At 37.0% G+C, this 26427-nt stretch overlaps 1 protein-coding gene across 10 annotated transcripts in view; it reads right to left on the bottom strand.

The window, feature by feature from the left end:
- HEATR5A (HEAT repeat containing 5A) overlaps positions 1-26427 on the bottom strand; it is a 116331-nt gene that overhangs the window by 18784 nt on the left and 71120 nt on the right. For 8 of the 10 annotated variants that reach the window (XM_047794469.1, XM_047794477.1, XM_047794472.1 and 5 more), the window contains 11 exons: positions 25511-25670; positions 21898-22087; positions 20120-20289; positions 17312-17338; positions 14462-14600; positions 10533-10712; positions 8395-8634; positions 6386-6567; positions 4946-5014; positions 3329-3508; positions 1274-1496 (listed from right to left, as the gene is read on the bottom strand). In XM_047794469.1, coding sequence (XP_047650425.1) covers positions 1274-1496; positions 3329-3508; positions 4946-5014; positions 6386-6567; positions 8395-8634; positions 10533-10712; positions 14462-14600; positions 17312-17338; positions 20120-20289; positions 21898-22087; positions 25511-25670 — 1760 coding nt within the window. The remainder of the gene's footprint in view (positions 1-1273; positions 1497-3328; positions 3509-4945; positions 5015-6385; positions 6568-8394; positions 8635-10532; positions 10713-14461; positions 14601-17311; positions 17339-20119; positions 20290-21897; positions 22088-25510; positions 25671-26427) is intronic. The other 2 variants (XM_047794473.1, XM_047794474.1) reach the window with 1 other exon arrangement.

Below are 26427 nucleotides of genomic sequence, written 5' to 3'. Positions count from 1 at the left end.
TACAGCCACAGTAACACCAGATCTGAGCTGCATCTGTGACCTATGCTGTAACTTGTAGCAATACTGGTCCTTAATCCACTGAATGAGGCCAGGAATCAAACCTGCATCCTAATGGACACTATGTTGGGTTCTTATGCTCCTGAGTCACAGTGAAACTCCCCCTCTTAAAATTCTAATAGAACTTTACTGGCTGATCCTAAAATTCACAGAAAAGAGTGGGAAAAAAATAGCCATTTTGAAATAACATGAAAATTAAAAGCAGCTACCAAATAGCCAATCCATAAAATATGATAATAATAACTGATTATAAAATTAGATCCCTAGGAATTCCCATTGTGCCTCAGTGGTAACAAACCCGACTAATACCCATGATGTGGGTTCAATCCCTGGCCTCACTCAGTTGGTTAAGGATCTGGCGTTACCGTGTTGCAGACGTGGTTCAGAACTGGTGTTGCTATGGTTGTGATGTAGGCCGGCAGCTACAGCTCCAACTCAACCTCTAGTCTGGAAACCTCCATATATCAGTAAGAGTGGCCCTTAAAAAAAAAAGTTAGATCCCTAACTTCATTCCACACCCACAAAATAAATTCCAGTTGGACTAAAGTCCAAAATTTAAAAAGCAAAACTGTAAAGCTTATATTTCTTAATGATCTTAAATTTAAAAAGGGAACACAAACCATAAATAACTGATTGCATTAATTTTAAAAAGGTAAAAGAAAAGAGCAAGCTACAGAATGGGAAGCCATCTTCAAGATATGGAGCCACAAACGAAGAGTATTAAAAATTTGTAAAGGATGAGCAAGTCAGTAAGAAAGTGACAAATACTAAGTAGAAAATAAGCAAATATTATGACTAAGTGACTATGGAAAAGGAAACTTAAACAGCCTGTAAACCTATGAAAAAAGATTCTCAAGAAAATAAACCAATGAAACTAGATCATGTGCATTAGATTGACAGAAATTAAGTATGACAACATATACTGGTAGAAAGATGTAGAAGAAAAGAAACATGTTATTAGTGGGCACATACACTGCTGTAACCATTTTGGAGGACAATTTGGCAGCATCTCGTGAGCTAAGAGGAGCATGCCTTAGGACTTCGCATTTCAACTTCAGGGTCTCTACCCCGGAGCAACTCTCCCATGCCTATTCCAAGAATGAAAATTATTCTGAGGAAAACATTTCAGATAAACATTAGCTGCTACGGGAGAAAATTTGAAAACATACGTTACTGCCAATCTTCCAGGAATTATGTAAATACTGTACCCTCTTACCTTCAACAGGAAGCTGGGAGGCAAATTCTGAAGGCAAAGTCAAGAGAGCGAAATCCTGAAGTGCAGCAAGCCAGAGCCTACTCAGTGTGCCCAGATCTGTGTGGACTAAGTCAAGCAGCCCGTCTGATGAAATCGACCCATTTCTGACACACTCTTCTGAAGAGGCAGTAGTCTTGGAAGGTTGTTTGTGGTTTTTACATCTTTCCACAGCAATTATATATACCTGTATAAAAGTTACTTTATAAATAGGAAAATCTTGTACCCACTGAAAAGGTGCTGTAATATTTTTATCTTGCTGAGGAAGGAGATATACCTTTGAGCCTCCTGGACTGAAAATACATTATGATACCAAGAAGGTATATATGTGTAACCACACACACAAAAACTGCAGTAGGAAGGTCCAAAAGGAGTATCTTCAGTGAGATGTACATCTGACAAATATGCTGCCACTTTACAGTTGACAACCATGAGAGCATGGCATTCTTTGCACTAAGCCAAGTTATGGCCTTGTAATCTATCTCGACATATGGCTCCAGCAGCCATCTATGAACTAAAATAAGCTGAAATACTGAATATTACCACTGAATTAATACAAATGATTTACCTAAATAGACTTAACAAGGACCACTTATAGAACTATAGAATGTTAAAGCATTCAACATACATAATGTGTACTATCTCTTTATCCATAATTCTGAAATCCAAAAAGCTCTGAAAAATATAAGTTTGTGGGAAATCAAGCTGGTGACAAAACTGGCTGAATTTATGTGAGGCTATTTATAGTCTCTTTCTCACAGTGTGAATTATTCAAATACTCCACACAGATACATTAGTGTGTTTGATTATAGATTCTATGGGCCCAGACTTCTTGGATACACGCAATATGTATTGTATTACTTTTAGAAAATCCTTCAAATGTTAAATCCCAAATATATCTGGCTCCAAGAATTTCAGATAATTATGGGCCTCAATCATCATGGAACTTGTTGGTCAGTCATTATGTCCACTAAGGAGAGAAGAGGAGAAAGCTATGGCTAAAGCAAGAATATAGAGATTCAAATTACTATAAAGAACACTATGTAAGTAGAGAGTTACTTATAATAAGTTTGAGAATTTGTGTTGTGTTTGTGCTACTACAAACATATGATTAAATCATTTAAAGTTGAGTTGGCTGTTAAAGATCATTAGATCCAACTTAATAAATCTAATGCAGAACTACTTCCTAACCTAGATTTGTCAACACCTAATAATGACAAAAACAGACACTCTATGATCTTCTAGGGTTTTAATTAGTCCTACTGAAGGTGACTCTTTCTTACATATTGGTTAATACTCAGTTGCCATCTGAGACTATATATGTCATTAAAGTGATATATAAAATAAGATTGACCAAGCCTGGTAACTGCTGTGGGTGGATGATGGGTATATGTGAATTCATTATACTATTCTACTTACTTCTGTGCATGTATAAACATTTCCATTGTAAATTTAAAAATTATATAGCTTCCTTCCTGATTAGAAAAGTAAAGTTAAGCACTTTCCTCTAAGATTTGTTTAATCTTAGAAAATAAAATGACTTGGTTAACATTCAGAAGTCATTCTATGAAAGAGCACTAAAAAATATTAGGAGTTCCCACATGGCTCAGCAAGTTAAGGATCCAGCATTTTCACTGCTGTGATGTGGGTTCGATCCCCGCCCAGGAACTTCCACATGCTGTGGGCGTGACCAAAAAAAAAAAAAATTATAGTTAAGTACTATAGAGTTGACAGGATATACAAGCAAACCTGCATTTCCAATTAATCCAGGTTTCAATAAAAGCTGATTCCCATTGGCTATTATGAAGTCTCTCTGGCTCATGACTGTCCGACTTAAAGCAGGAGATAACAGACAACAGAGGACACTTTAGAATACTTGGCCAAAATATCTATTAGCTGAGAAACATATCTTCTGTTAACAGACTTGTGTTTTAAAATAGCTAATTTCAGTTTACGGCCTAGGATGGATGTTTTATTAACAACTTCCAAAATTCTAGTCATAAATTAAGAAATACTAACCTCTGCCCAGGCTTTCAGAACAGCTAAGATCTCCATGGTAGAAGTACTTTCATTGTACAAGTGACTTAGAGCCTCTTTTCCAACCTGAATCTTTGTTAATGACGAAACAAGCAACTGATGAACTCTTCGGAGATCATTAAGGTCACTTACAACTCCACTTGCTATCCAGGCACTGCAAACCTAGTTTTTAAGAAAATCAAAAGTTATATTTAAAAATGATAAATACCTGCCTTGTGAGTTCAGCAGAGCTCACCCTTATTTCAGGAATTTAGGCACTGAAATCATCTTGGTATCAGGAAATCCAATGGGATGCTGCTGATAAAGATAGTCAAAAGTCAGCATTTCAAAAGGGAATGAAGTCTTAGATGAAGACAGGAATCGGTGCTAATAAGTGTATAAATCAGAGTTTCGGATGTTATTAACATGGAGAAATTAGGCCATGAAAGGTATCGCTTTCATAAATGTTTGAATTAATATTTGAACTCTATCTTCAATTTTGATAAACTCATCTTATTATTTCAAAGCCAGGAATTAACCGCATGATAAGTTTATCCTTCCTGAAAGGTAAATTACCAAACATTTAAAACCTCAATGAAGAGTTTGATTCTTTTGAAGATATTTTTAGTTTTTAAAACAAAACATTAATACTTCTCCAATGCAAAAAATTTACTCAATATCAGGGGTTGTCTATAAAAGTTTTTCTGGGTGTCATGATATTTCACTTTTACTACAGAAAACTTATTTTTCTTTTTCTATCTACTTATTTAGTTCCCATCTCATTTTCACAAAAGATCTCAAGTGGCTTACAGCAAGAAGACATATAATAAAATGATGAAAAATTAGATTCAGTACAACAGTTAACACAGTTCTTTGAAAAGTGACGGTACTCAAACATTTCCTAAATACAACTCAATTTAAAAAGCTGAAGGAACTGAGTAAAATTAGTTTTTTCCATTATGTTTATAATTAAATTCCCACCAGTTCTGCTTTTTATTATTTCAGTCCATTCAAGGGCTGGATGGATACTGAATGTCTGACAACCAAACCAATAAAAGTACCTGTTTACTATATATTATATGGGTCTTAGATATATGAAAAAAATGCTCAAGTTCACTTAAAATACAATCTAAACAATCATGAGATACCCTTTCACTCCATCACATACACAAAAATGTAAGTTTGACAATTCACAATGCTGCTAAGACTTGGCACTTGGGTATAGTTACGGTAGGAGTTTAAACTGGTAAACTCCTATAAAATACTCTTTAACCCAGCAACTGAATTTTAGGAATTTATCTCACAGATATGGTTGGATCCATTGAAATGACCTTTTGCAGAAAGGTCATTCACTACAGCACTATCTGTACAGCAAAAGATGAGAAAACCTGTATTTCCATCACAAACGAGCTGGTGACATACCCGTATAGTGGATTACCATGCAGTTATAAGAAAGAAAGAAAAGTTCTCTGAATTTAAAAAGTAAGGGAAAAGGGCAGCTGAGATTAATGGTTAAACAACTATTATGCAGAACGTTGGTATAAAATACTAACTGGAAAGTTGCTTCTTTTAACAGAGGGTTTTATTTACTTCCTAAAATTTATCTTTTTAACCATTTACCTGACAGGCTTTGGCAGTGACATCAGGTGGAGTCTCTGAGGTGAAGGCTGGTCTGAGTGCCGCTCCTACCTGGCAAGAAATTATACACTCATCCAAGCATCAATATGTAAGACAGCACAAGCTCTTTAACGTTATTTTATTTTTTGTTTTTGGCCACACCTGTGGCATGTGGAAGTTCCCAGGCCAAAGATCAAACCTGTGCCACTGCAGTAACCAGAGCCATTGCAGTGGCAATGCCAGATCCTTAACCTGCTGAGAGTCAAGGGAACTTCTGTTAGTTTAGAATTATTATTTGTAATAGGTATTATGTACATCTGTTTTTTTGCCTACTCAGCATATCTTCCCTTGTTTTTAACCAAGAGAATCCCAGTTTTCCTTTGGGGAACTCTCTCCCACAACTCTTAACCCATGTTATTGCTATGGAGCTGACAGCAATGCTAGGAACCCACACTGTAATAATGAAAGCTCTCTTGAAGATGTGTGCTCAGGAAAGAAGAGCTTTCTTCAAGATTCTGGAGGCTAAGAGAGGGCAAACTTGAGAATAAAGCCAATGCAGAAGAAAGAGGAGCCAACGGATCCCCAAAAACAATTTTCCTTTTCTGCTTAAGTGAGTGGTAATTTTGTGTCTATCATTTGCAATTTTAAGAGGATTAAAAATAGGAGTTCCCGTTGTGGCGCAGTGGTTAACGAATCCGACTAGGAACCATGAGGTTGCGGGTTCGATCCCTGGCCTTGCTCAGTGGGTTAAGGACCCGGCGTTTCCGTGAGCTGTGGTGTAGGTTGCAGACGAGGTTCGGATCCTGCATTGCTGTGGCTGTGGCATAGGCTGGCGGCTCGGCTCTGATTAGACCCCTACCCTGGGAAACTCCATATGCCATGGGAGCGGCCCTAGAAAAGGCAAAACACACACACACACACACACACACACGAGGATTAAAAATATAACAGAACTTCTTTTAAGTTAGCTGAATCATAATATTTATTCCAAAATGGTAGTTGTATTTCACTCCTATCCCTTCCTTTTGCTTCTTTGCTAAATACACATTTGCATCACCTGCTGGAAAGATGTGATGGAATTTGCTAACCAGCTGGTGAACTGCTCTGGATTCCGTAACTGCCAGTCATCGGAAGCTGCCTCTGAATCATAATGAGAGGTATCCTTGGATGAACACTGCTGAAGGATTACATGTGATATGTGTGATGTAACATGATGATTTTGTTATCTTCCTGGCTCCTCCTAAATTGCTCCATGCACCAGTCAAACAAACACCAGTCAGATGACAGAACCAGTAATAGAAATCTGAATCATAAACTGATTACACTGGTGATATAGTAGCAGAGATATATACTCATGTATTAAGAGGTGGCATTGCCAGTTAGTTCCAAAGACTTTTTTTCCAGGGTGCTTAATAATAAAATTCTCTAAAAGAAAATGCTTACATTGGCTTGATACTGTTCCAGAATCACATGACCTGGAAACTCTGGTTCTGGAATAGTTGCAAATTGCCGAATAACAACCAACAGTGTTTCAAGGCCAGAAAGACGGAGCTGGTCACTGTGATCCGTGGCAGCCATAAAAGCCATGCGAATTAAGTCAGCAAGATGTAGCACCAAAAAGTCATCTACATGATTTAAAAAAAATCTTATTAAGAAAAAGAATTGCTGGAATTAAGATTTCTGTTAAGTTTTTCCTCCTTTTAATTCATAACCTAGACTTTAAGTACTTTTGATTTGATTTAGTTTTACTGTTTATTAAATACAGACTTTAAAGCTGGATTTACTGCACCAGTGCCAATGCTCACACACAATTATCCCAAAGCAAATAATTATACAGCTATTCAAAAACCAAGGTAGAGTTAGCTTCCTTTAAAAGAGTGCTAATAGTACCTTCAATAAGAATTTTGTTCCGGAGTTCACATCATGGCACAGCGGAAACAATCCGACTAGGAACCATGAGGTTAAGATTCAATCCCTGGCCTTGCTCAGTGGGTTAAGTACCCTGGCGTGAGCAGTGGTGTAGGTCACAGAAGTGGCTTGGATCCTGCGTTGCTGTGGCTGTGGTGTAGGCCAGCAGCTGCAGCTCCGATTCGATCCCAAGCCTGGGAAGCTCCATATGCTGCAAGTGCAGCCCTTAAAAGCAAAAAAAAAAAAAGAATTTTGTTCAGACTTTCTGATAAAAGTACATTAGAAGGCACTTAGGAGACTTTGGGTTTTGAAGAATCAGGTGGTAAATTAACCATTCTCTACATGTCAACTTGAAGCTAAAAGATTTAATGTCCCTTAAAAAAAAAAAAAAAGGGTTTTATGTGGCTCCCTACACGAATTTCATTATTTTTACATGTTTTGCCACACACACAAATGATGGAAATATAAAAAATATTTGCTGTAAAATTATAAATGAGAATTCCTTTCATGCCTGCAACATACTCTTTGGTATAATAATTTTACTGGGGTAGACTTTAAGACAATTATTTAATAATGTTCTAACAATAAAATGTTTACAGGTACAACTAACCTTCAGCTAAAAAATATTTGGGACTAATTCAAAGTATACTTGTTATAGGTCACACTGAAGAAACTAGCTTATCTTGGTACATGCCAATTATAGTTTTAATTGGGAGCACAAGAATCAGTAAGTACCCATAATATACTAATTTTATACCTATCAGTATAGTGCTCACCACAAATAAGTGGTTGCTTGAAAAATCATTAAAATAGAAACATCTGGAGTTCCCGTTGTGGCGCAGTGGTTAACGAATCCGACTAGGAACCATGAGGTTGCGGGTTCGGTCCCTGCCCTTGCTCAGTGGGTTGACGATCCGGCGTTGCTGTGAGCTGTGGTGCAGGTTGCAGACGCGGCTCGGATCACGCGTTGCTGTGGCTCTGGTGTAGGCTGGCGGCTACAGCTCCGATTAGACCCCTAGCCTGGGAATCTCCATATGCCGCGGGAGTGGCCCAAGAAATAGCAAAAAGACAAAAAAAAAAAAAAGAAACATCTAATTCACATTCTCAGGCTGGCAATAACACTTTGCTTAACGTTTCTTTTGTCGGGTAGAGAAAATTTCTACGGCATTGAGATATGAGCACTCTGAACATGTGTGCTTAAATGAATTAAAAAAATTAGACATTAAACCATTAGCCATACATAATTAGGTAAAAATAAGTTAAAATGGTCCTACAACTAGGTTTAATTGAGATAGACTCAAGTATTTTCCAGATAATATCCACAAAACCAAAATAATCTAGGAGCAAAATTGCTCTAAGTTACAATTAGAGCAATGACTATCCTCAATCAATTTAGTTCATCAGATATCTTCACTAAACAAAAATGAATGCCAATTTAATAAGTTTAATCATTAAAAATGTATTTGGACATTAAAAATATACTATAGGCAGAGTGCATTTCTATGTGTATCATTTGGTCTTTTCATTATTACTGTGCCACTTACTTCTTGAATCCCTTTTTTTCATCTCTTGTGCTAAAGCAATGTCAAAATGTGCGCTGTGTGCATTCTCACACTGGTAAATTATCCTACAGACACATTCAGCAGCAAAAACTCTCGTAGCCCATCGGGGATTGGTGAAAGGATGAGGTCTGCCATCATTCCTGGTGGTCAGAACTGAAGCATCATCCCCTTTATCTCCTTCCTCTTCTTGCATTGTATCCACACATGTTACAGCTGTAAAATCTTTTATCAAGGGAAAATTCATATAGTTACAATCAACTAGAAGACATATTTATAAAGGGACACAAATGACTTCAAGTTTACACTAGAATTACTGTTGATCAATCATACATCTTTTAACAACGTAAAATAATCATGTCTAATAACTGACAGCAATATCTGAAGAGATGCTATAAAAGCTGTTCTAAAAAATAACAAAGTTGTTAAATTATATTCAAAGTGAAAAACTGAACATAATACTAGAATAATTATCAAGCCTGTTTGTAGATGAATATACAAAATATGAAGATCAAAATGCCCTAGCAGGGGGATTTTGGATTGTACTAGAGATGTTGAATGAATATAAGAAAGTTCCTGAACCCACTAAACATGTCTGAAAATACTTTTCTCAGGATAGACTGATTGCTGTAATTAATCTCAAATGGTTTTGATGGCCAGACCAATAAGTTACAAATAAAGTTAGGGCAAACTCCTGTCTTACAAGTGAGACGTCAACAGAGACTGAAATGAATGTTTTCCTAGTAAGAAGAGATAGAGCCAAACTATGTATGATAAAGAACAAATGGTAAAATAAAATTGAGGGGTTTTTTGTTGTTGATGTTTTGATTTTTTAGGGTCCCACCTGCAGCATATGGAAGTTCCCAGGCTAGGGGTCGAATCGGTGCTGCAGCTGCCAGCCTATACCATCGCTCATGGCAACACTGGATCCCTAACTCATAAGCGGGGCCAGGAATCGAACCTGCATCCTCATGGATACTAGTCAGGTTCGTGACCACTGAGCTACAATGGGAACTTCAAAACTGAGTTATTAAGTTCCCAGAATGTGAGTGTAACATTTTTAAAAAGACAGGCATGGGGAAAAGGCTAATCACCCTATCTATGCACATGTATTTTTTCATTTAAAGAAGTCCTTGTAAGTTCTTAAGTAGTGGGCATAGAAGAGAAAATTAAAGGAAAATATGTAGAGCATAATGGTTGAAACAGCAGGTATAAATCACTGGAAGAGAAGAATACTAACAAGACTCACGACAGACGAAGAAAAATGTTAAAAAAAAAAAAATGCCAGGAATTTTTTGGTAGCTTTCTTCCTTTCACATTGGCTCATAGACCAGAGCTATATTAAACCATAAGACTAAAGTAACTCAGGTGATAGCTACTGAAGTTCAATGAAAAGTTAGATTTATGAAGGCTAAGGTTGAAATCCATCTCTATGTGTCTTCAGGAATATTACTTAACTTTTCCAAGTCTTGTTTTCTCTCATGTAAAAATGGAATAATAGTTTATTCATAGGATGGCTAAATGATTAAATCAGATAAAACAGACATAGTACTGCAAGTGTTTTCTATCTTCTTTCTTCCTCATTTATTTTCTCCTATCCCAAGAACATAAATTTTAAAGACTCTAATACACTTTCTCACTAATTATCTTGTACTTGCAAAGAGATTAGGAAAATAACACTATTTTCCATTATTTGAAACATTAAGAGTGGAGAAACTGGCTTGCTCAAAATGTCCTAACTTTTGGTGAGTTTTCTATTAAGTTGACTCAAGGCAATCCCATGAATAATTATAATTATACATTATCTATTACCACAAATAATTATAATTATAAAAATAAATGATGGGACTATACTAATTTAGATCATCCTTTTATAGCATAAATAACAACTCTACTTTTTAGTTTATTTTACACAGGAAAGTCACACAAGACAATCATAAGAGAAAAAAAATAGGCTTTAAGTGTTGGACTTAAACAGTAGCATTAGAATCTTCATTTAAAGAAAGCAACAAGCAATTATAATCCCAAAATTGACATGAATGATGAACCGTCACTCGCAAACAATTTTATGTAATGCTTTTACTTCCAATTTTATTATGTCGTTGGTAATCACCAGTACTTACCAGCTGATGCAGCAAGTACATCTTTACAAAGCTTCAACCAAAAGGAGAGTTTATCCACTGCCATAGATGTAAGCATATGATTTAAAGTTTCTTTGATATCACAGCATAATTTCTGATCTGTCTCTCTGTCAAGTAGGGTCAATAGTGCCCCTTCAAGACCCACTTCTCTGATGTTAGCATCTGACAAGAAGAAAATCGATGATCTAAGTAATACAGAAAACAAAACTGCCATATGAGAAGCACACACAGTAGTTATTAAAATACTATGTGCAAATGCATTCTGAAGAATTAGCCTAAATACTGTACCTCAACCTACTGAGATCTATTTTAGTTCACTTAAAGTTCAGTTATTATTCATGATACTGCAGTTATTTTTTATGCAATGTCACTGAAAGTTAAGTCTTTATTAAGAGTTACTAATATGGGGGTATCTGCTGTGGCCATTGGGTTAAGAATCCAACTGCAGCGGCTCTGTTCACTGCAGAGGCACAGGTTTGATCCTTGCACAGTGGTTAAAAGGATCTGGTGTTGGTCGTAGCTGTTGCATGGGTCAGATTCAATACCTGGCCCAGGAACTTCCACATCCCTCAGATGCAGCCATTAAAAGAAAAAAAAGTTACTGGAGTTTCCGTCATGGCTCAGTGGTTAATGAATCCGACTAGGAACCATGAGGTTGCGGGTTCGATCCCTGCCCTTGCTCAGTGGGTTAAGGATCCGCTGTTGCCATGAGCTGTGGTGTAGGCTGCAGACATGGCTCGGATCCTGCATTGCTGTGGCTCTGGCGTAGGCCAGTGGCTACAGCTCCAATTGGACCCCTAGTCTGGGAACCTCCATGTGCTGCGGGAGTAGCCCAAGAAATAGCAAAAAGACAAATAAAATAAATTTTAAAAAAGTTACTAGTATGTTTCCTTATACCAGGTAACATTTAAACATAATTAGCATTAAGTACTTATAAAAACTTAATGTTTCTTGGAATAATTACTGTATCTTCTCTAAAGTTAATTCAGATAAATAATTATAATTAAGCCTTCCTTATTCTGGTATAAAGGCTTTAAATTTATTAACATGAGAGTAAAACTCAAAGAGAGAACAGGGTTTAATTGCTACAACCAAGCTACAGTGGATCTAAAGAATTCTACTGAACTGATATAAATTACTACACAATATTCTTACTGCAAAGTAAGAAATGATCTCAAAAAAAAAAAAAAAAAAAAAAGCCTTGATCTAGCATCTATTTCCTCTAATTTGGGAAATGTCAAAACTTCAAATGCATTTTCTCTTAAAGAGTTAACTTATTTGGCATTTATGGAAGCATTTAGTTTCTAAAGATTATACTTTTTCTACTATTTGAAAGAGAAATAATCTTTTAAAGATCATAAGGAGGTGGTAGAAATGTTTCTGAATAGGAGTATAAAAGTCAGAACAGTTCAATGCATGTGTGAGTCATGACTGGATCCTAAATTTGGGTGGGGGTGAGAGGGGTAGGAGGAGGTATAAAGGACATTTTTTGATAACAGAAAATTTGTGTGAGGACTGCATGTTCTATGAAGCTACTAAATTAATGCTGATTTTATTAGGTATGGAAATAAGGTGTGGTCATGCAGGAGAATATCCTTCTTGAAAAATGCAAACAAGTATTTAGGGGTGAACCATCATGATGTCTACAACCTGCTTTCAGATGGTTTGCCAAAAGGTCTATGAAGATACTAAGAGATACATTAAATAAGTGTCATGAAGATACTAAGTAGGTGAATCTAGGTGTTCACTGCACACTTCTTTCAACTTTTTCATGAGTTTGAAAAATTGGAAAAATTTTAAAAAGCAATTATATATTGAGTTCTTTAATTTTACTCACATAGCTAATTCAATAATTATGTCACAGTATCTTTACATAATAAAATCCTAAAGCAACAAATACAAATAATTTCAGCAGTGACTGTAAGTTAAATGTCACTTTGGGGAGAACACCATACATAGAAGATTAAAATACCTCTGGTTAAGGTAAGTGATCACAGAAAGTTTTCAAGTAAGTCCTATAACCTGTTTGACTCCTGTACCATACTATATACATCTATATCAAGCAATGCTGATGAATTCAAGTCAGAACAAATGTTTTAATATAATAATGAAACTGTAACTTAAAAGAGCACAGCACAGGGGTTAAAGGCCCACCATTGCCTCTGTGGTGACATGGGTTCCGTCCCTAGCCCAGTGCAGTAGGCTAAAGGATGTAGTGGAGTTCCCATCCTGGCTCAGTGGAAACAAATGTGACTAGTATTCATGAGGATGTAGGTTTGATCCCTGGCCTCCCTCAGTGGGTTAAGGACTCAGCATTGCTGTGAGCTGTGGTATAGGTTGCAGATGCAGCCTGGATCTGGCATTGCTGTGGCTGTGGTGTAAGCCAGCGGCTACAGCTCCGATTCGACCCCTAGCCTGGGAACTTTCAGATGCTGTGGGTGCAGCCCTAAAAAGATACCAAAAATAAAAAAATTAAAAAAATAAGGATTTCTCATCTTGGCGTACTGGAAACGAATCTGACTAGGTACTATGAGGTTGCAAGTTCAATTCCTGGCCTTGCTCAGTGGGTTAAGGATCCAGCATTGCCATGAGCTGTGGTGTAGGCTGCAGACATGGCTCGGATCTGGCATTGCTGTGGCTTTGGCGTAGGTGGGCAGCAACAGCTCTGATTAGACCCTAGCCTGGGAACCTCCATATGCCTCAGGTACAGCCCTAAAAAGACAAAAGACAATAAATAAATTTAAAAAAATAAAGGATGTGGCACTGCCACAGTTGTAGCATAGGTCACAGCTGCAGTTCGGATTCCATCTGGCCTGGGAACTTCTCCATAGGCTGCAGGTGTGGCCATTAAAAAAAAAAAAAAAGTGTATAGCATGATAGTAAAACACATTATTGATTTGAGAGCTACAGATACTGGAAAGGTTTATGAAGCTTGAGACCTAAAAATGTGACAGCACTTTGCAAACTACATACTTTAAAGTGTAAGACATTACCATTACTACTCTTGTAGGCTATTTGAGTGCATATACATGTTTGGGTTACTCGCATAATTTTGCCTTTTTTTTTTGTCTTTTGGCTATTTCTTGGGCCGCTCCCACGGCATATGGAGGTTCCCAGGCTAGGGGTCCAATCGGAGCTGTAGCTGCCGGCCTACGGCAGAGCCACTGCAACGCGGGATCCAAGCCACGTCTGCAACCTACACCACAGCTCACGGCAACGCCGGATCGTTAACCCACTGAGCAAGGGCAGGGACTGAACCCGCAACCTCATGGTTCCTAGTCGGATTCATTAACCACTGCGCCACGACGGGAACTCCTACTCGCATAATTTTGAAATGAAGGGATATACTTAAAAGAAAATCTTACGAGCTGAGAAATCATTTCATCCAGCTCTCAAATGTAAAAGGGGTCTAAAAATCCTTTAACTTGAAGCAGACTCATCTATGAGAAATTTTATGAAATGAGATTTTGGGGGAAGGAAGGCACATATGATAAATGAGCTAAATGAATTTCAATTGATTGTTGTTAAAAAACTCATTTTAAACTAATGGCTCTCACACTTCAATACACATAAACACAGGGAATGTAGAAACGTAGCTAACAGATTGCTGGGCTCTACTCCAGACTTCTGGCTTAGCAGATTTGGGATGGGGCCCAATAATTTGCATTTCTAACAAGTTTCCAGCTAAGGTAGATGTTGCTGGTCTAGAGGGCCTAAGTTTGAAACCATCACTCTAAACCAGTAATATCACTGGTTGGAATGATAATCATTACTAGCAACATTACCTGTAGCAGGCTTAAGACATTCTATATTAACTTTTGAATTTCATTTAAAAAGCTTTGTTCATATAGAAGATTTAAGATTAGAAAAAAATCATTTGAGCTGGAGATAACACTGATAAAAAGAATTACCTAGAGTCAACACTTTTCTGCTATCCTTAGCAAGCATAACAGCATGTTCTGAAACTTCAGCTGCTTCTCTCTGAACAAGCTGACGTAAACAAGCCAGTACCGCTCGTCTCAGTAACAAATAGGGACTACAGAGATTCACCTGAAAAATACCATTTGGGAAATAAAAGAGCTGAAATTCTTGGTGGCATTCAATAAGTCTAACATACAATCACTGGACCCCTCCTCATTTTGTCCAGCCCATCGCTTGGCTGGAAACAAGTTATTAAAAACACAGAAACTTCTTCAACTACCCTAGCACATATTTCTTCATTATATAACTTAGAAATAGCTTAAGAAGTAATACATGTACTCGACTATGCAATATTCATGAACAAATCCAAGCAAAAGCCTTTTGACAATGTTAGAAGACACAAATTTATATGCGTAAACTAGTTCTGAGAGACATGAGATTCAACTGAGAGATAATTTATTTGCCATTTATATATTTGTGCTCATGCAACTATATTATAATGTTTTACAAATCTCTAAGTAGAAATTTATACAAATCCATATAAGCACTATTAGCATACTGGTTAAAATGGAGGCTCTGGAGTCAAACTGTTTCAGTGTGAGTCTTAGATCTATGACTCACTAGCTGTGTGACCTTGGGCAAGTTATTTAACCTCTCTGTGCCTTGGTTTCCTCATTTGTTATACGGAGATAACACTACCCCTACCCTATCTCACAGGGCTGTTGTGAGCACAAAGAAACATGCAAAAGTACCTGGAAAATAGTAAGTGCTCAATAAACATTAGTTATTATTAATGCAGCCTCTATCAACAGTAATTTAGATGACATACAGTGTAAGAAAACGCATTTTCACATAAAGGCATAAACAGTTTTACTCAGAAAATATATTCACCAAAAATGCTCTCTAGAGACAAACATTACACATAGTAAATTTCATATATATATATCTACTTAAATATGGATATACATATATGTACATAGAAATGTAAATATTTTAGATACTTCTACTCAGAATGACAGACTCAATACATATGCTTTCTACTTAGAAATTTGTTTTGTTTTGCTTTTTTTTTATTTGTCATGCCTGTGGCATGCAGAAGTTCCCAGGCCAGGGATCAAACCCACACCACAGTAGTGACCCGAGCCACAGCAGTGATAATGCCTGTTCCTTAACCTGCTGTGCTGCAAGAGAACTCTGTTTTAGAGGTATTTAAGCAATGTAAATCTCAATAGGTTAGAGAATTCTGTCTTATAAGTATTTAAACAATGTAAATCTCAATAGGTTGTGTCTATCTAGGGTAAAATGATACAACTGGTGATATACCTTAAATGAACAATTAAAACAAGTGAAAAGTTTCTGAATACAAATTCTTACTCAGTGATTTCATAAGTAGGATAAAGCCTATAGATTCTGAAATTCATTTTGTTCTAACTATGAAAATAAAGACCAGTTTGCTCTGGCTTATGACAGTAAATATGTGTTTTTGTGTGTGTGTTTGTGTCTTTTTTTTTTTTTTTTGCCATTTCTTGGGCCACTCCCACAGCATATGGAGACCAGGTGTCTAACCAGAGCCATAGCCTCTGGCCTATGCCAGAGCCACAGCAACGCAGGATCTGAGCCGCATCTGCGACCTACACCATAGATCATGGCAATGCCGGATCCTTAACCCACTGAGCGGGGCCAGGGATCGAACCCACAACCTCATGGTTCCTAGTCGGATTCGTTAACCACTGAGTCACCACGGAAACTCCTAAATATGTCTTATAATAGTGATTTTCCAAACAAAACTTGGAAAAAAATGACCTAATACTTTTAGGTCCTCTTCAGATCTCGTTTGTGTGCAAAAAACAGGACTGAAGCAGGTGAGTTTGCTGAAAAGAGCAGAGGCAAAACTCTAAGAAAATGAGTAGGTAGGGGCAACTAGTTTTTAACATATAAGACACTTGCAAATAAAGTTAAATCCTTAATTTTATCAGAAGCTAGAAGACAAAAAGGTGTGTGACTATATCACCAGTGAAACATTTGGATGAGAACTGCTTTATAAATATATTCTATTATACCCTCAAGTGATACCATGAACTCAAAAGTGGAAAGAGAAGAATGCCATTAACAATGTCAAGGTCATGTTGTTCTAGTCATGGTTAAGAACTCTGCTGTTAGAAACTAGTACAAAGGATAACAGAGAAGTTAAAATGTAAAAAAGGTGAAGTTTATTCATGCCCAAGATTTTGGCTGTATTTAACAACAATGATAAAACAGCACTCTATGAGAAGACAATTTTAAAGAAAATTTAATAAAACTACTAGTTATTTTAATAGGAGTTTTTACAAGCATATAATACGAGGCAGGCACAGTACTTAATTCAGGCTGGACAAACAATCTTTTAAAAAAAGCATGCTCAAAAGTACTCTTTAGGTATTTGGTACAGAGAACTGTCACACAAAGCAAAATGGGATGCTTAATATCTCCATGTCATTCTCCAGCATTTATATTGGGAAAAGGAATAGAGTGGATTAAGGCAAACAAACCAAGCAGGCAAAATACAGAAATTAAATCAAACTGTGATTACAATTCCTTTCTGAAGTGAATATATTAAATGAAAATGATGCAAAATTAAGCACAGGGAGTGAGTGCATCAGCTGGAGAAGGTTAGGGAGGATTTGTTTACAGTGGTATTAAATAATCACCATATAACATGCTACACACACTGGACTTTGCATTAATGGTTAGCTGAAACAAAGAGATGCAAAGGAAAACAAGGACATCTACAAAAAAAAAAAAACACAAAGAAAAAGCACTGCAAATCTCAAAAAGTTAGGAATCGAGGGTCAGGGACCTACCAACACAGAATTATCCAACAAGATCTCCTGCACAAAAACAAATGACAGACCGGTCATGATAAAACCAAAAGATAAATACTAGGATGACTTTGACAATAGTCAGCTAAGTATTAAAATATAAATGTTGACAGAGCTATCATTCATATTGGCTTAGCTTCAGCTTCAAAAATACACCATTAAATACTTCATTTTCCAACTTAAAATGTGAGTTGAGCTAAGATTTTAGAAATAGTCAACTCAAGATGCAAAGATATAAAAATACAGTAATTTCAAAATACACATTTGTATAATTAGGCTTTCCTTTGGAATCTTTCATTAATCCTCAATAACAAAACCAGATCAAGCAGACATGAGCGTGAAAGAGTGATCTGGATTAAGTTCGCATGAACAGGTGTCCAGCAAGGGACAAAGTTAATGGTTTATCTCATCACAAGTTAATTATAGACTTTTATTCTTAGAAGCCAAGTTTTAAAACTGATAGTAGTTATAACTGCTAGTGAGCTAAGGCCAAGTTCAGAATGGAAGTTAAACAGCATGCAGTTAGAAGAAACCCCTTTATAATATGATTCTTTCCTAATGATGAGATGTATTCTGAATATTCAGGGAGTTTCAATTAATATGAAAATACTTCATGCTAAATAATTAAATCTTATGAAGAAAAAAAACAAACCTGATTCATAAAGTATTTTAATAGGATAGCAAAAGCAATTTCCTTACTAGAGGGAATACTCTAAAATATAAATTTAGAATAAAAGCTTTACTAAGCAAAATTATTAATTCATAAAATTAACACACTACAGTGATAGCAATTTTTGAATATAATTATTTATAAGAAAAAAATCATTTTACAGCTTAAGTATTATAAGTGACATGAATAAGATTCTGATTTTCTCAATTGCTCCAAATGGACCTAAAAGAAAAATCTGTATAGTCTCTCTTTTTCTTTATACATAAACTTTGTCTCAGTCGAGGAAAAGAAAATAGTACCACATTTGATCAGATCTAATTCATCATGAATTAGCAGTTAGTCTTTCCCTTTATTTCTCAATAAACTTCACTTAATAAATGAATTCATGTATTTATCTGTTAAATTTTAAAAGGCTATTGATGGAAAATTTCTACTGTGACTCAAAATAATGGCAGTATTATTATATTTAATTGGTGAGTAGAAAGATCAACTCGCACAGGAGTGGATATTTTTCAGTAATTGGTTTTGGCAATTTTTTTCTTTTTTTTGCCCCCCTGAGACCTATGGAGTTCCCTGGGCCAAGGATCAGATCCAAGCTGCAGTTGCCACCTATACCTCAGCTGTGGCGACGTGGGATTCTTTAAACCCACTGTGCTGGGCCAGGGATCAACCCTGCACGCTGGCACCGTGGAGAAAGTGCCAATTCCGTTGTGCCACAGTGGCAACTCCGACAATGATTTTCTGAATATAAAGAGTAGTATTCCTGGGGGAAAAGTCATTGAATGATAAAGTTAAAATTCTTTTCTAGTAAGTGCTGTTCTAATACATGTTTAACCCAGACAGAAACCAAAGCTTCTATTAGAAAATTCAGTCGCATCCTCTCTTTAAGGGTCTTAACCTAATTATGACTATGAAAATCGCATGAAGATTAATGTTATGTTTAAGTTACATATTAAGAAAACAGAAACAGCTACTATTTATTTAGTGGTTATTAAGTGCTGGGACAAGTGTCTTTTCAGGTGGCATCTTATCCTCATTAAGACAGCTGAGGGTGGAGATTATGGGATGTCCCTAAGGCCACAAACTAGGAGGGGGCAGGGTTGAGAACTACCTATAACTACAGTTAATATTAAGCAGTGAAACGAGGGCAGGACAAGGAGTTCATAAACCTGGACTCTAAAAAGAACTACCACTACTAGATACCTCAGGCAAAGTATTTCACTTTTTGGTGTGTATCTTTTTATTGAGAAGATTGGTTTTAATGATGTTTGAGCAAATGCTGCATATTTTATCTCAAGCTTGAAAATGAAAGGTCTGTCTAAAGTAATGATTCTCAGCTATCATGTCACTAAGGGAAGTGTGCTGTGAACATTTCAGGGGCAGAAAAAGTTGAAAAGCAACAATGTCTTGTTTGAACTCCAAATGTAACTCAACTTTCCAAGGCAAGTCCAGAGAGAAACTGGTGATGCAAAGGGTAAGATTTTCTTTTTTTAATCTTAAAAACTGAAATATAGTTGATTTACAATGTTTTATTTTGTGGTGTACAGCAAAGTGATTCAGTGATACACTTTTCATATTCTTTTCCATTATGATAATATCAAGGCAAATCTTAAAACCACTGATAATTATAAATCACCTCACTAGAACATTTTGTTAATTATTTTCACCTGTCTATATTCATGAGACACCCTATTAGAACCCAGATACTGATGCATATGCTGCAAGAATAGCAAGGAAAAATTTTATTTGCCCATCTGCCATGAAAAGAGCTTTATATGTAATAGTTTGGAACAGAGAAAGAAGTATGGAAAAAAAAAGATGTTACCACATATATTTTTCCACATCCTACAGCATTTATACACTACCTGGAATATTAGCACTCAATATAATTTTACTGATTAATGAACAAATATTCTAAATATTAACGTCAACATAAATGGGAGAAAAATTAATCAATATATGAGAGGTTTAAGACGTGACTATATGAAAGTTGTTCCTTACCCCCCAAAAAGATTAGAACTGAAGGAAAATAGCTACAGTATACAGTCCAGAGAATAATTAAAATAAATTTAAATTTCCAACAAAAGAAACTAAGGTCTCATTTATAATTTTATACTCACACAGAGGCAGCTGACTAGGCTAGACAAGTTGACATGTCGTGGAGCAAACATATGAAGCTGCTGAAGGCAAGAGATGGCCTGAGCTTGGACGAGGCAGTCTGGGTTATCTTGCATCACTGCACAACCCAACAGACAGGAAGTCCTTAAGGCAGAAATGTAAGTACTATTACCTAAAATGAAAGCACAAAGGTTTTATGTATTTATTTGTCTTTTGTCTTTTTAGGGCCACACCCACAGCATACGGAGGTTCCCAGGCTAGGGGTCGAATCAGAGCTGTAACTGCCAGCCTACGCCACAGCCACAGCCACATGGGATCCGAGCCACATCTGCAACTTACATCACAGCTCATGGCAATGCCAGATCCTTAACCCACTGAGCAAAGCCAAGGATCGAACCCACAACCTCATGGTTACTAGCTGGGTTCATTAACCACTGAGCCATGACCGGAACTCCTAAAGGTTTTAATAATTGGCCTATTACCCTTTAAATATATATTACTGGGCTTAAAAATTTTTTCCCTCCAACTTAAACTCAAGGTTCTGTGAAGTAAATTTCTTCTACAAAATTAGGTGATAGATTTTCAGATTATGTTACTTGCTTTTAGTCTGAAAAGTTTATGGCAATACAAATCATTAGGCAAAGAACCTAAGCCTATCTGCAGGTTAAACCAAATTTTTATGAAAAGTAGAATTGAAATTGCTAATAAACTTTACTTAGTATTAGGAGAGTTGCTTTCATATATTAAAATCACATACTTTGCATCTGAATAGATCAGAGTAACTGAGTTTTGGGACTGAGTCATTTTTATCTTAAAAGAAGTAAGACTATTTCAGTTCTTGTCTGTCATTTTAATTGTTAAGGAAAGAACTTTTAGGAGATATCCAAACCTTCTAAATTATGATACTCCTTGTCTGCTCAAGGTAAAAGAAATCAGATTGATTGTCATTTATTTTATAAAAATACACTGAGCTCCTGCCAATCACAATGGCTTTTCAACTTTTCTCTTATTTGACAGAGGAGGAAACTGAAGCTCAGAAACTTGAGGATTTTCCCAAAGTCACCCTATTAAGTAGTGGTGAAGCTTAGATTAAATTTCCCACTTTCTTTTTTTTTTTTTGTCTTTTTGCTATTTCTTTGGGCCGCTCCCGCGGCACATGGAGGTTACCAGGCTAGGGGTCGAATCGGAGCTGTAGCCACGGCCTACGCCACAGCCACAGCAACGCGGGATCTGAGCCGCGTCTGCGACCTACACCACAGCTCACGGCAACGCCGGATCCTTAACTCACTGAGCAAGGGCAGGGACCGAACCCGCAACCTCATGGTTCCTAGTTGGATTCGTTAACCACTGCGCCACGACGGGAACTCCAAATTTCCCACTCTCTATGTTTTTTTCTACTATGTCATCATGTAGGAGTCAAAGTCTTTCCAAGACTATTCTCAGCATTCTGCCCATATTATCCTTAGAATTACTTTCTTTTCTGGCCACCCTGTGGTACATGGGAGTTCCCAGGCCAGGGATGAGATCCAAGCCGTAGTTGCCACCTAAGCCGCAGCTTTGGCAATGCCGAATCCTTAACTTACTGTGCCAGCCAAGGATCGAATCTGCATCCCAGTGCTCCCAAGATGCCACCCATCCTGTTGCACCACAGAGGAACTCCACTGCCCATATTCTGAAAGAACATTCTGCTGAACTTCACTCTATTGAGAAGTATTTGTATTCAACTGAATTTTTATGTGTCTATTTTTATGTAAAGCATCACAAAAGTAGCTCTGCATACCCTGCAGCTCTGGACCCAAAGTGGTGATGAGGGCATTCAAACAGCGACCAAGACTTTGGTGGACTTCAGCATGAGTAGTAGGCACATTTAGTAACAACATTATAATAAGAGATAGGGTGGGTTCCACATGGGTATAAAAGAGTGGGCCAGCAGAATCAATGATCAATGACAGAGAATGCAGTGCCCAGGTCTGTGAAGACAGGGGAAAAACAATTAAAATGGTTATAGAAGCATTAAGAAACACAATGAATTGTTCTTTTGTTTAAGTGATATAACAGCAAAGTAAAGCATTTGTGTGTGATTACTAGCTTGCAGAGTGAAACAGAGAACTTCAGGAGTTTAAGAAAACTCTTAAAATATCCAGTAAAAAAAACAACTCAGAGAAAAATGTCTGATTTAGAATGGCATGTTTAGATATATCTCAGCACCAAGAATTTCATTTTATTTTTGTCTTTTTGTCTTTTCAGGGCCACACCCATGGCATATGGAGGTTCCCAGGCTAGGGGTTCAATCAGAGCTGTAGCAACCAGCCTACACCACAGCCACAGCAATGCCAGATCTGAGCCACGTCTGCGACCTACACCATAGCTCCTGGCAATGCTGGATTCTTAACCCACTGAGAGAGGCCAGGGATTGAACCAGTGTCCTCAGGTTCGTTAACCGGTTTGTTAACCTTTCGTTAACCGCCATGACGGGAACTCCGAGCAGCACTAAGAATTTTAAAATAATGTTTGGTTCCTTAGCTAACGGTCTGAATTCAATTTAATTTGATAAAAACTGTTTATTGTCTAATCTATATAGAGAATGAAAATTCAAATTTTTAAAAGATTCAACAGTACCTACAATTACATTCAATAACTATAGACAAATCGCCTGAACACAATGTTGAAGAATACCAGATATTAAAAAGTACATACCATGATTCCACTGATGTAAAGTATAAAAGTGGGCAAAACTAATACACACTGTTGCAAATTAGGATAGTTGTTATTCTTGGTGGAACAGGTAATAATATTCTGGGGTACTGATAATGTTCTGTTCTTGATCTAGGTGATGGTTACATGGTGTATTCAGTTTGTACGCTTTACTCACAGAGATGCACACTTCAGACAAGTGCAGTTTTATGAATATATAAAAACATATTTATAAAAACAAATTTATATATAAATAAATATACATTTATATATTAAAGAAACAAAATGTCTGAGACAAATCTGGCTTACCATCATCTATTTTTAGAAATAAAGTTTTATTTAAACACATTCATGCTCCTTTGTTTACATATTATTTATGGCTGCTTTCCTGCTATTAACAGCAGAACTGAGCTGTTGACAGAGACTATATAACATAGAAAGCCTAAGTAATTTACTATCTGCCCCTTTATAAAATAAGTTTGGCAATTCTGATGTAAACAAGACTGGCCATACAGTGACAACCAATGCAATATTCATAGACAAATCATGGAAGTTGGATGATTAGTTATAACAGGTTCCTTATAGCATGTTCTCTACTTTTATGTATGTCTGAACTTTCTATAACAAGAAGTATCTAAAAAGTCCTCCAAATTAGAAAGTTTAACCCTCTTATCAATAGATGTATAAGAAAAGCTTACAGTACTTTATTTCCTTTTTACAGCCGCACCTGTGGCATATGGATGTTCCCAGGCTAGGGGTCAAATCGGAGCTGCAGCTGAGGCCCATGCCACAGCCATATGAACACTGGATCTGAGCCACATCTACGACCTATGCCTCATCTTGAATCAATGCTGGATTCTTAACCCACTGAGTGAGGCCAGGGATCCCACAGCAGCCTCATGGAGACGCCAAGTTCTTAACCTGCTGAACTACAATGGCAACTCCTACAGTACTATAAATGCTATAAAAATGAACTCCCATTAGGTATGAGATAGAGCAATCAAGAAGAGTCAGATTTGAAACAGCTGATGCCATGGAAAGAACAATTTAATCAACAAAAGTATTCAATATAAAAGGATGTGTATTCGGAACAGATACCTTGCAGGGGAAGAAGAGAAACACAAGAAATAGAAGCAAAGAATTAAAAGAATGAGGAAAGAATAGAACACCATATAAACAAACTCAATCAAGTATCAGATGATGTGAAAAAACTTTTAGTAATTCAAAGAATGAAAGCTAACTGTGGATTAGGGATGTTGAAGTCTAACAAGAAGGTGGTTAAACTGGATCTTCAAATACTAAAATATCGGGATTACCAGGAGTTTCTGCTATGGCACAATGTGTTAAGAATCCGACTGCAGTAGCTGCTGCTGCAGAGACAGGGGTTTGATCCCTGGCTGAGCATAGGGTGTTAAAGGATCTGGCATTGTCGCAGCTGCCTTGTAGGTGGCAGCTGTGGCTTAGATTCAATCTCTAGTCTGGGAACTTCCATATATTGCGGGTGCAGCCATAAAAAAAAAAAAGTGGATTATCAGATGAGAATAGAAAGAGAGAAGAGCCATAGGAAAAATGTAAGTGCAGATATGAGAACAACTTGTGAGGGAGGAAAGTAGGTAGACCATCTCAGGAGAAGATCAGTACTTGGGGGTAATTACATAAGACTGTTTCTGGGTCAGGTCAGGACCTGAATGAGAAGTTGATTTAAGAATCAATAAGCGGTTTTCCCCAGCTTTTTAGTAGGGAAGTGGCAAGATGAAAATCTTTCAGGAAAACATCTTTGGCTTCATATTTAGGGAGAGTTGAAAAGAACCTAACAATAAAGCAACTGGGTAGGAGACTACTATAGAAATCAGGGACACACGGGGGCACAGAGATAAAGGAATTAAAAGAGCAGAAAGAGTAACAATCATTTAAGATATAATTAAGATATCACGGTAACGATGATTTTGGCAGAAATGAGTAAGATGAGTATAATAATATGTGCAAGTGGCTAGGAATATGGGTTTAGAGCCCATGACTTATATTCTTCATTTTATCACAAAGTATATTTTTTAGCTGTGAGCAAGTTACTTAGTTTCTGTAGGTCTCAATTTTCTTTCTGTATAATGGCAATACACATCCTAGGTTACTGTGAGGATTAAACATATTAGTATGTTTAGAAGACATAATATGTTTACTTCTGGTACCTGTTAACCGCTCCAAAATAGTAGATGTTATTTTAAGATAGAAGGGAGATTCATTTTCAGATAATGATATGAATTTGACTTTAGGCACTGAGTATAATGATAGTGATATGAATTTTAAAAATCCCTGTAACAATGGCTTTGATTGTATTATGAAGCAGGAATTATTTATAAACTAGTAATGGTCAATAAAGACACAATCTGGGAGTTCCCTTCATGGCTCAGCAGTTAAGGAACCTGACTAGGAGCCATGAGAATGCAGGTTCGATCCCTGGCCTCACTCAGATGGTTAAGGATCTGGCATTGCCATGAGCTGTGGTGTAGGTCACAGACATGGCTAGGATCCCATGTTGCTGTGGCTGTGGTGTACAGCAGCTGTAGCTCCGATTAGACCCGTAGCCTGGGAACTTCCATATGCCACAGGTACGGCCCTAAAAAAGCAAAAATAAAAAAAGACACACTCTGCATGATCTACAAATCATGAATTTCAAGGAAGGTATCAATTGGGGTACTCACTTGCACATCAGGAGAAGTGCTGTCCTGAGACAAAGTATAAAGGATTCCCACACAAGAATTCAAATGTTGAGAAGAACTTATTCCACCTAAGTACCTATGTAGTGATCCCAAGGCCAACGAGTGTCCTGTTCTGGTAACTGCATCCCTTGCTGATTTCAGTCTGTGATTATGGAAACAAAAATAAATGACAATCACTGAAACAAAACCAATTCATGAACACTGTCACTTAGGCAAACCTTTTGTATAAACAGTTCCAAAATTCAGAAACATATTTACTGTTAAGTGATTTAAAAAAAACAAACCTGAAATAACCTGAAAGGTTATCTTGAAAAGAAAAACATTTTAAATAAAAATGTCTTCAAATTTCAAATGTCTTTCAGAAATATATACACACTAAACTTATATGGCAAGTATTATAATTACTTAATCATTAAGTTGCATTTAAAAAACTCATTGCTGAGATACTTTAATTCTATGTAAAGAGAGTTCCAACTTAACTTTGACTTAAAAATGAAATATAAGATTGAGCAATCAAGATGACATAGGAGTAGGACGTGGAGCTCATCTCTTCCCACAAACACATCAAAAATACATCTACATGGGTAACAACTCACAGAGAACATCTACAGACTGCTGGCAGAAGACCTCAGACTTCCAAAAGGTCAAGAAAACCTCCACATAATGCGGTGGGAACAAAGAAAAAAAAGAGAGAGAGAGAGGAATCAGGACAGGACCTGTACACTAGGGAGGGAGCTGTGAAGGAGGAAAGGCTCCTGCTGGAGAGGGAGCCTTGCAGCCTTGGAGGAGAGTGCAGCAACCGCTCTGCGGAAGGAAAAGAATCACCTGGAGAGGCTGTCAGTAGGAGCACCCTGTACTCCCTAGCCTGGGTTGTTTGTCTGCTGGTGTGGGCAGGGACT

Source organism: Phacochoerus africanus, chromosome 9 (assembly GCF_016906955.1).
Source record: "Phacochoerus africanus isolate WHEZ1 chromosome 9, ROS_Pafr_v1, whole genome shotgun sequence".
Lineage (NCBI taxonomy): Eukaryota > Metazoa > Chordata > Mammalia > Artiodactyla > Suidae > Phacochoerus > Phacochoerus africanus.
Note: the sequence above shows the minus strand (reverse complement) of the source record. Positions and strands in the feature narration are given on the sequence as shown.